This window comes from Eptatretus burgeri, chromosome 11 (genome assembly GCF_056783735.1).
Source record: "Eptatretus burgeri isolate ZD-2024b chromosome 11, Ebu_testis_v1, whole genome shotgun sequence".
Classification (NCBI taxonomy): domain Eukaryota; kingdom Metazoa; phylum Chordata; class Myxini; order Myxiniformes; family Myxinidae; genus Eptatretus; species Eptatretus burgeri.
The window spans coordinates 96,716,409-96,727,409 of NC_140971.1; the positions used below are offsets into that span (position 1 = coordinate 96,716,409).

An 11,001-nucleotide genomic window follows, 5' to 3' on the forward strand; every position below is an offset into this window, starting at 1 on the left:
AAAACATCGTGTTTTTAACCGCTGTACCGTGCATCTGCGTTGAGGTGTATGGCAATGAATTGTTAGCTCGGTTGTTGTTCACTAACTTTTTTGCGACACCTGTAATTTTTCAAATTTAAAACAATAAAATTCAAGCGTTTCCTCAGATTCCTGTCGCCTATTTAAGATACTAATAACTTAACTCGATAAGGATAAAACTATATATTAACGTCACGTTAATTCGGCCTTTATTTTCCGGGTTTTCCGTGATCGTTGTTGCTGTGACGTCATTGACGCTCGATCCGTGTCCCGCTTCGTTCACGTCCGACTTGCGTCGTGCTCCGCTGTTCCGGTAATTTGGCAGTTATGGACGAGCTTGAAACATTGGGGCAACGGCTCGACGCGCTGGAAGAGAAGCTGCTCGGTGGACGGCCGGCCAAGCATCTGAAGGTGCGATTTGCCGGCGTGTGGTAATGGGACGGGACGGCGTGTCGGGTTCACTAACATGTTCACTAACTCTACTAACATGCGCCCTCCTAGTGTCGGGTTTACTAACATGTTCACTAGCTCTACTAACATGCGCCCACCTAGTGTCGGGTTTACTAACATGTTTACTAACTATACTAACATGCGCCCACCTAGTGTCAGGTTTACTAACATGTTCACTAACTATACTAACATGCGCCCACCTAGTGTCGGGTTTACTAACATGTTCACAAACTCTACTAACATGCGCCCACCTAGTGTCGGGTTTACTAACATGTTTACTAACTATACTAACATGCGCCCACCTAGTGTCAGGTTTACTAACATGTTCACTAACTCTACTAACATGCGCCCACCTAGTGTCGGGTTTACTAACTCTACTAACATGCGCCCACCTCGTGTCGGGTTTACTAACATGTTCACTAACTCTACTAACATGCGCCCACCTAGTGTCGGGTTTACTAACTCTACTAACATGCGCCCACCTAGTGTCAGGTTTACTAACATGTTCACGAAGTCTACTAACATGCGCCCACCTAGTGTCGGGTTTACTAACTCCACTAACATGCGCCCACCTAGTGTCGGGTTTACTAACATGTTCACAAACTCTACTAACATGCGCCCACCTAGTGTTGGGTTTACTAACATGTTTACTAACTATACTAACATGCGCCCACCTAGTGTCGGGTTTACTAACATGTTCACTAACTCTACTAACATGCGCCTACCTAGTGTCGGGTTTACTAACTCTACTAACATGCGCCTACCTAGTGTCGGGTTTACTAACTCTACTAACATGCGCCCACCTAGTGTCGGGTTTACTAACTCTACTAACATGCGCCCACCTAGTGTCGGGTTTACTAACTCTACTAACATGCGCCCACCTAGTGTCGGGTTTACTAACTCTACTAACATGCGCCCACCTAGTGTCGGGTTTACTAACTCTACTAACATGCGCCCACCTAGTGTCGGGTTTACTAACATGTTCACTAACTCTACTAACATGCGCCCACCTAGTGTCGGGTTCACTAACATGTTCACTAACTCTACTAACATGCGCCCACCTAGTGTCGGGTTCACTAACATGTTCACTAACTCTACGAACATGCGCCCACCTAGTGTCGGGTTTACTAACATGTTCACTAGCTCTACTAACATGCGCCCACCTAGTGTCGGGTTTATTAACATGTTCACTAACTCTTCTAACATGCGCCCACCTAGTGTCGGGTTTACTAACATGTTTACTAACTATACTAACATGCGCCCACCTAGTGTCGGGTTTACTAACATGTTCACAAACTCTACTAACATGCGCCTACCTAGTGTCAGGTTTACTAACTCTACTAACATGCGCCCACCTAGTGTCGGGTTTACTAACATGTTCACTAGCTCTACTAACATGCGCCCACCTAGTGTCGGGTTTACTAACATGTTTACTAACTATACTAACATGCACCCACCTAGTGTCAGGTTTACTAACATGTTCACTAACTATACTAACATGCGCCCACCTAGTGTCGGGTTTACCAACATGTTTACTAACTCTACTAACATGCGCCCACCTAGTGTCGGGTTTACTAACTCTACTAACATGCGCCCACCTAGTGTTGGGTTTACTAACATGTTTACTAACTATACTAACATGCGCCCACCTAGTGTCGGGTTTACTAACTCTACTAACATGCGCCCACCTCGTGTCGGGTTTACTAACATGTTCACTAACTCTACTAACATGCGCCTACCTAGTGTCAGGTTTACTAACTCTACTAACATGCGCCCACCTAGTGTTGAGTTTACTAACATGTTTACTAACTATACTAACATGCGCCCACCTAGTGTCGGGTTTACTAACATGTTCACTAACTCTACTAACATGTGCCTACCTAGTGTCGGGTTTACTAACTCTACTAACATGCGCCTACCTAGTGTCGGGTTTACTAACTCTACTAACATGCGCCCACCTAGTGTCGGGTTTACTAGCTCTACTTACATGCGCCCACCTAGTGTCGGGTTTACTAACTCTACTAACATGCGCCCACCTAGTGTCGGGTTTACTAACTCTACTAACATGCGCCCACCTAGTGTCGGGTTTACTAACTCTACTAACATGCGCCCACCTAGTGTCGGGTTTACTAACATGTTCACTAACTCTACTAACATGCGCCCACCTAGTGTCGGGTTTACTAACTCTACTAACATGCGCCCACCCAGTATCGGGTTTACTAACTCTACTAACATGCGCCCACCTAGTGTCTGCAGACGAGAGGCCCTGGGGACCTGAGTATGTGCCTTTTCAAGGTTTGATATTAATCGGACAAGTGGTTCCCAAGTTATGGCCATTTATTTACCAAACCAATGACAGGACATGGTGCTATGACGTCACGATTGGCGTCACAATTTCATCTTCGTTTTGATATGACGTCACAATTGACGCTGGGGACCTGAGTATGTGCCTTTTCAAGGTTTGATATCGTTCTTCTTCATCCCGTTTCAGCTGTTTCCCAAGTGTTTCCCAAGTTATGGCTATTTATTTACCAAACCAATGACAGGACACGTTGCTGCATAGGCGTGGCCGATGGGGAAAGGGCGCCTTAGTTACCGTGGCATGGGAGTGGCAATGTTCAATTGCAGCGAATGTCATGGTAAGTAAAGACAGGGAGGTAAACTTGACTTTAATTTGGATTTTAATTAACTCTATGTGTGTGGAAGTATCAGTTGTTACTTCAATGCAAGCGATAATTCGTGGAATGATGTGAACATTCCGTATGGGCACGCACCACTTCCGGATAGTGATGACTTGCTGTATTCTAATAATTTCTCGATTTCTGATGCGCATTTATAGATAAACACAATGCCCCAATCCAGTCGTCGTTTATGAGTGAAGGAACGGCCTGTGTGGTTGTAAGTTTTTTTTTTTTTGTTTGTTTGTTTTTTGCACGTATGGCCACGCACGTACGGGCACGCGAGAGCGAAGGAACAGCCTGTGTGGTTGTTGTTTCTGGCACGCGGTTTGAAAGTTTTTTTTATTTTTTTATTTTTTTGCACATACGGGCACGCACTATACTAGTTATTACAAACTACATGTAGTATAAAGCCCATCAAAATTACGTGTGGGAACTGTTTACTGTACGGTGCAGTTGCATGAGCATGCGAAAGCTGGAAGCCTGGGCCTAGTTGGTGTCGTGTGTGTGTGCAGCTTATATCTTCTTGATTTATTAAACATCCTCCAGATGTAAATGAACACTCGTTTTACTCTGCGCATGGTACACCATCACGTGTGATGAATTTCACCTCTCTGCGATTTGTATTTATTATTTATTTATTTTTAACGCTTCTGTACACCGCCACTGAAGCCCATTTGCATGTCGCCGTCTACGTTGCCAAAATAAGAGACGTAATTACTCTGATGCGAAATGTTTTTCGAGTTATTTTATTTCATTTTTTTTTTTATCCTGCAAAAATAGACCAGAGTCGGAGGTCCTGTTCGATTCGAAATTCTGTTGCCGCGCTAACTCGTGAACGGTGATGGGATTTTGACCAAACTTGTTACAAGTTCTGGAAATGTTACATGATTTAAAGATTAACTGATTAGATTTGGGCGTCAAGAGGTCGAAGGTCAAAGGTCAAAGGTAATGTCAGGAAAAAAAAAAACTGTGATACATGAGAACAGCTGAAGGGATTGAAATCGAACTTGGTACAAGTATGTATAACCCTCCATCAGTGCGTTCATCCACCATGGATTATTTCCTAAAAGGGCAAGGGTCAGAGGTCACGTTAATGTGACCCATTGGCTATTATATGGGATTTGAACTACACTAACAATATGTACCATGATACATATCTACAGATGAAATATTGAGGTCAATTGGTCTTGAGGTTTTTAGGTCAAAGTTCGAGTAATCAAATCATGAACGTGGGCAGAGGCATGTCGGTCGGCGTTTCGATGTCAAATCGTTTAGTTTTCATTCGTTACGATGGCTAATGTGCACTTTTGCCAACATTACAGGGGGAGAGCAGTGTGACCACTCCTCATTTTCATAAATGAAAAAAGCCAAGTAGTCGCAAGGTTTCGGAAAAGCGATGATAATAGAAAACCAAGACGCCAAGGTGAACAACGAATAGCCAAGATCTTGTGAAAAAAGCCAAGGAGTGGTCCCACTGGGGGAGTTTTTTCTTGTATCTGGATTATCAAACATAACATCTGGGAATAGTGCGTTCATCAAGAATTACCGAACCTTTTAAAACCTTGTGCACTTGGATTATTGTCTGGTGGCTGGATCGTTTGGACATCCCTGCTCATCATCATTGTGACTCGTGTTCTTTGTTCATACAGTATGAAGAGGCGATATCTCGGCTGCAGGCTTCACTCGACTCGCTCTCAGCAAAGCGGGAACGTCTTCGTGTACTGTGGCGTCGCAGTAAGATTCAATCGACTCATTATTTAATTTATCGTATCATTTCTGTACGTTGTGCTGTTTTTCGAACCGTTGTGATCAGCATTTTGCACTCGGTCCATCACACGGGTGCATTTGAAATCTACGCTGTGTTTTTGAGAATGACATACTGCATGATTGATTGATTAAGTGGTTCATAATTGTCCTCAAGTCATTGATCATGGAATAAAAGCTCGTGTTCATAGAATCCCTTACCCTGTGCAGGATTGAGAAGAGGAGCAGGAGTGGGGTCTTTTAAACTATATTGTTTTGTGTTCTGTGCTAAACAAACAATGCTCGGTGCTGCTGTATTTGTCTGAATGCCAAATCTCAATTACTCTGCCCTCAGGGCATGATAGCATAATATTTTATATTATTATTATTAAGTTTACCACCGTTGATGCAGTGTCTTGTAACCACCTTATCGAACATGTTACATGAGTTCTTCGTGCCTGTTGTTTGTGTCCTTTGCGACACCCTTAAAAACAGTGAGTTTCCTGTTTGGAATTGCTTTCAATTTTGTTTGTCAGACAGAGTAAATATATTATCTCTCTCCTCTCTGTGCATGCGTGATTAGGACAAGATCCGAGCCAGAGTATTGCTAAACCACAGGTTTAGCTATCTTTTTCCGATTCATGTTCAAAATAAATAATTTGATTGATTGAAATCAAGTTGTTCCTCGATCATAAACTGATGCTTGGAGACAGACCTGAACCAATTGCTTAACCCCACTTTTTGCTTCACACGTGTGGGATAATAATAATAATAATATTAATAATAATAAGAAAACATCTTAAAATGCAAAGCCTGGCCACGTCCACTTTGTACTCCAACAAAACTTGACAAAAAATAATAGTGGTACGTTTTATTTATTTGTGTTTTCCACAATCTCATGATAAAGGTTTGTTGAAGATTTGATGACAAAAGCTCAATTGGTAAAAATGTTACTCGATGGCAACCGAGGATTTTGATTTTAACATTGATGGCTGGTCTACCACTTCAGCGATGACGTCACCCTTACAATCCGTTACTCCCTACTATTGGAAGTGGAGTGAGATGTCAAGTTTCAGATTTCTCCGATTGGCGGTTTCAGAGATGTGATATTTTAATTTTTTTTGCGTTTAATCCAAGATGACTGCCATGCCACGTGACATTTGACATCACAATTGAAATGAAAATTTTCTCCACAGAGGGGTCACTACTACTCTGAAAATTGTCAATCAGACAAGCAGTTGCTGAGAAAAACCAATGTTAAAAAAAATAATAACATAGCAAGCAAAAAGGGTCAAAGAACAACAAAAACAAGTGGTGCCAGGCACAACAAATCCCGCCCATTTAAAGCATAAAGTTATTTTGGGGATCAAATTTAAATTTGATACATCCTTAACCTGAATGTTGATTATAAGGAATATTTTAGTCTTAATTTGAAGTAGATTAAACCATTTTTGATGAAGTTATGACTGTAAAACTTGAGACCCCACCGATCTTCACAAATATGCATTTTTTCACGATAGGAATGGGTAGGATTATAAGTGACAAATAGAATAAGGTTCACTATAAGCTTAGTTTGAAGTAAATCGGATCATTTTTGACGAAGTTATGAGCGAAAAACGATTTTGACCTTTTCGTGACCTGACCTTGACCTTTGACCTAATTCGACCCAAAAGTTAATGGGGTCGTCCGAGATTCATTGCCCACCTGTGGATACAATTTGACTGTTTGAGCCAGCCGTTTTGCCGTAAAGTTGCTGACAGACAGACAGACAGAGACAGACCGGATGATTACAATATCCCGCTCCATCCCTCCGGGGGATGGGATAATAACAACTAATTGTACCCTAATAATAATAATAATAATGAAAATTATAAAACTTTGTTGAAAATTTGATGACAAAAGCTCAAATGGTTAAAAGAAAAAAAAGGTTGCAGCTCTTAGACAGACGTTTTCTACTGTGTGGGGAACGTGGGACGGGCTAATGATTATAATTAATGATGATGTGTTTCAGCTGAAGAACTGCAGAAAGCTCTCGCTCCAGATTTGTTTGATCCGCCCGAACATGCGCAGCTCTTTATGGTGCTTTCCGGTATGAGTCTGGTGCCGATGGTTAAAACGTACAAGCATGAACATCACGATGTTTTACATTGAGAGCATGACCTCGTGTTGAAGAGTCTGACTGTTGTCCTTATGGAATACATATTTCTCAAGGTCTCACCATTATTGGAATCTCCCATGATGAGGCTGAATCACAAGGTCTGTTCTTTACAGCCACTTCTCCAGTCAAGCTCTCTGCTCTTTCAGCCCCCCCCCCCCCCGACCCTTCCCAGCTCTTCGAGGATGCAAGCGTTCTTCCAGTAAACCCCTCCTCGTCAAACTTCCAAAATCTAGGCTGATTGCATACACCTCATATCTTTTCTTCATTGCTTCTTCAGTTTACATAACTGCCTTCTCCCGTCGAAGTTGTGCCATTCTACCCCGCTCTTCCCTCCAAGGCTTCAAGCAGGCAGTGTATCACCATCATGTGTCATCCCTAATTCCAACCCAGAATCTTTTTTTTTTTTTACCCTCGTCAACCCGACCTAACCCAACACTCTTGCATGTGCGGTGTATTGTTTTCCGCCTTTCCTCTTTCTGTTGTTTTTATGTTCGTTCTTTCGCTTTCCTTTTGTGTCCAACTGTTGCTCTGCAGCCCCATTGTCAATTTGTACAATCTGTCCCCTTGTACTTCCATGAGCCTCAACAATATCTGTCTTTTTGTTTGCATTTCTGTGATGACATTTTTTGCCATTTGCTGATTCTTTTATGCAGAGCAGCAGAAAATACTATCGATGGGATCATGGCTGCAGGAGCTCTCATCCCTCCTCTCAGTCCTCGACAGCCCAAACCTGCTAGGTTTGTTGGTTTGTTCTGTTTTAAAATTTTCATTGTCTCTGCTTCCTGTCCCACCATTGGTTTCGATATTTCTTGAAGCTACGTTCTTCATTTGCTGACCGTCAAAGCAGCCTACATACACCATTCCTGATGCTTCATTAAAAACTGGGCAGACATGTCCATGTTCAAGCTCGAAGAGCTCGTTCCATCAGCAGTACATTTATTTTAACCAAACTTGATAAATTTGGCTTCAAATCGATACTGTCCCTTATATTTTTAACATTCAATGAACGTTTTGTGTCATAAATCACTTACGGGCGTACCCAGCATGGCCCGGTGCCATTCTAATCCTGTCAGTATTTTGAAGAAATCAAATTGTTTTTTGCTTTTTTTTGTGGGGGCCGAAGACACTTCCCCACATCCACTAAGGAATGGGGTTGGGGATCATTTGATAGTATGTGTCACATGGTTACAAAGGCTAAGGCACTATGGAGCAATAAAAAAAAATATATATATATATATAAATAAAAATCCAACTTTCTTGCATTTTTTTTTTTTTCCCCCTGAAACACTCACTAATGAACTTCTGAAAGTTTGAAGATCTGTTTGGCCATCTGTGACGAATGGAGAGACAGACAAACATCTCTTACTGTGGGGGTTTGTGGTTAATTGATTATACCATACTTCCTATAATTCTTGGAACATTCATTGTGAGTCTGAGGTTGGCGGTTCAATCCCTAACCAGGCCAAGTTATCCCAAAGACTTTAAGAATGGTAAGTGCTGCTTCTTTGCTTGACGCTCAGCATTTAAATTTCAGAAGATGGAGCACAGACAAATAAGCATGATTGACCCCTAGCATGTGTCATGGGGTTTAACTTGATGAATAAGTAACCCTAACTTAAAACGGCTCCTGTCTTTTCAAATACCGAGCTGCAACTCATTCTTTACTTATCCTTACAGCTGTGCCTGAGCTTTCCCAACGAATACAGAAAATCTCCAAGTTGCACCTCACCCAGAAGGTACATCATATCATGAATGAAGTAACAGTTTCCATCCATGCCACTTGTACCAGCCTCGTTAACCAGATATTTTTGATGTAAACATTCGAGTACCAATTGAGCTGTCCTCTCTCCCCAGACATTTTATATCTTTGAAAATGCACCTGCCATCGGTTTATCGAAACACAAATTTCTTTTGTCGTCAGCATCTATATATATAAATAAAAAGGACCGTTTCCGTCCCTCTGTACCTTTGTTTGTATAATGTAAATCACGCCACCGATTTTCATTTACTCATGAACATAAATTTTACACTCGAGTTCTCTCTTTATTCACTCCTCCACCGAAGATGGATAGAGGTCGTTTTCATTTTGTCTGTATGCAGGATATCTCAAAGAAGTTGTGGACTGATTCGGACTAGACTAGTTCAGCAGGTTGGGTGTGCGACGAGAAGGAATTGATGAGGTTTTGGTGAAGAATCGGAATCGAGGTGGTAGTTCACAATGGGATGTTTTCTCAAATTTTAAGAACAGCCTGAGTAACTCCATTCATTATGTCCGGCTGCGTCAAAAGTAAACTTTCAAAGGTTTCACCGTGCCGTTAAAATATGTCATTATTCGTTACATCAGTTGGTCGATTATGGATTCGTTCAAAGTACCATGAGCATGCTAAGTTTTTGTTGCTTCTCTCCCACCATTCTTTTTCCCCAGGAGCAGAGCAATCACACATTCTCAGAAGTGAAAGATCAGGTGGAAAACTACAACCAACTGGTGTGTGCTTGCATAGTGGCAACTGAAAAATCGCAGGAACACTCAAAAAGCCATCGGGACCACAATGCCTGTGCCGATTCCCATTAACACTTTTGTATCGTGTATCAACAATCGAATGTAATTTGGAACTTTGCAGAAAGAATCGTTGAGTTTTGTGAATACTGACCGTTTGTTTCATTTTTTTCCCCTTTCTTGATGAACCCAACCAGATGGAGCTGTTGTCTCGTCAGTTTGTGGCCTGGGATGCCGCTGTCACCCAACTGGAGGCTGCACATGCAAAGTAAACCAAACGAAGCACAAGTACAACCATTATAACGTCCGCTTCAGGAACTACATCCTTCAATACCCTGGGATAGAATGCTGACATATCTGTTTATCAAAAACAGCATTAACTGTTGTTTATACCTGAAGCCATCAAGAGTTTGTAGATTAGTAATTACATGCATACAAGATAGGATGTTGCATCACAGTCCATTGTTCTGTTTCATTGGTTCGTTGTTAAAATAATTTTGTGTTTGGTTGTAAAGGACTTGTATCTGTGCTCAAACAAAATTACAGCTTGATTTGTTGGTCGTGGTCCCCTTGTCTTTGCTTGCTGGGGGAGTGACGGGTCGTTCATAATCAAAGGGACAGCTGAGGGCCCATGACAGGTCAGTTTCCAGATCTGAGAATCTTACATTTCAGGGCAATGCCAAAGCAACCCTCAAAGGCAGCAATTTTGCTTGGATGGTGTGCATTGGCCTACCTTTTGTTAGCAAATGGAACTTGTGCTTTAATGTTCCCTCTTCAAGACAGCTGACACTTTTTAAAACTTTTTTTTTTGTACACTGCTTCTTCCCAATACCATATCTCTGTGATGCATGACGTCATCACCGGGTGCTGAAGGAAGGGAGTACTCAGTTTTTACTTATTGTTACTTAGATTTCTAAAGACTTAAATCTAAAGATTTCGTAAGTATATTGATGACTTCCGTCCTCTGTGTGTTTGTTTGTTTGTAGGCACGATAACTCGAGAACGGAAGAAGCTACCAATGTCAAATTACACCACGTGATTCAGGAGGGTGATAGCTTGTGCTGATTAGATTTTGGTCAAAATCGGTCAAAGGTCACGGTCACAGTGAGGTCAAACATCCAAAAAAAATAACTCGAACGGAAGAAGCTACCAATGTGAAATTACACCACGTGATTCAGGAGGGTGATGGCTAGCGCTGATTAGATTTTGGTCAAAATCTGTCAAAGGTCAAGGTCACAGTGAGGTCAAACATTCGATTTTTGATGGTTTGGTACAGAATCATCGTAGAAACTTCTGCTTTGCGTCGCTACCTTCTCTTGAGACAGCTTTTATGAGATAAGGTCAGAGGTCAAGTTGACGATTTCATAAGTCCCAGTCTATGACTGCTTGTTTTTCTTGTTTGTCTGGGCGATATCTCAGCCATCCTGAGAGACAGCAAGCTGAATTTGGGGACA

At 41.9% G+C, this 11,001-nt stretch overlaps 1 protein-coding gene across 2 annotated transcripts; it reads left to right on the forward strand.

Moving 5' to 3' along the window:
• Positions 1-225: 225 nt before the first annotated feature.
• Positions 226-10,104, forward strand: DCTN3 (dynactin subunit 3). Of its 2 annotated transcripts, XM_085847532.1 has the most exons (7): positions 226-429; positions 4,799-4,883; positions 6,904-6,981; positions 7,704-7,787; positions 8,728-8,786; positions 9,476-9,535; positions 9,745-10,104. In XM_085847532.1, the coding sequence occupies exons 1-7, from the start codon at positions 346-348 to the stop codon at positions 9,817-9,819; spliced, it is 525 nt and encodes a 174-aa protein (XP_085703658.1). In that variant the 5' UTR covers positions 226-345; the 3' UTR covers positions 9,820-10,104. The 2 variants fall into 2 exon arrangements, with proteins under 2 accessions (XP_085703658.1, XP_085703659.1); XM_085847533.1 differs by lacking the exon at positions 6,904-6,981 and having other exon boundaries at positions 229-429.
• Positions 10,105-11,001: the final 897 nt, after the last annotated feature.

Coding starts and splice junctions, on each gene's coding strand:
- DCTN3 (XM_085847532.1), top strand. CDS start 346: ATGGACGAGCTTGAAACATTGGGGCAACGGCTCGACGCGCTGGAAGAG. Junction 4,884..6,903: donor TCGTGTACTGTGGCGTCGCA/GTAAGATTCAAT, acceptor GATGTGTTTCAG/CTGAAGAACTGCAGAAAGCT. Junction 8,787..9,475: donor AGTTGCACCTCACCCAGAAG/GTACATCATATC, acceptor CTTTTTCCCCAG/GAGCAGAGCAATCACACATT.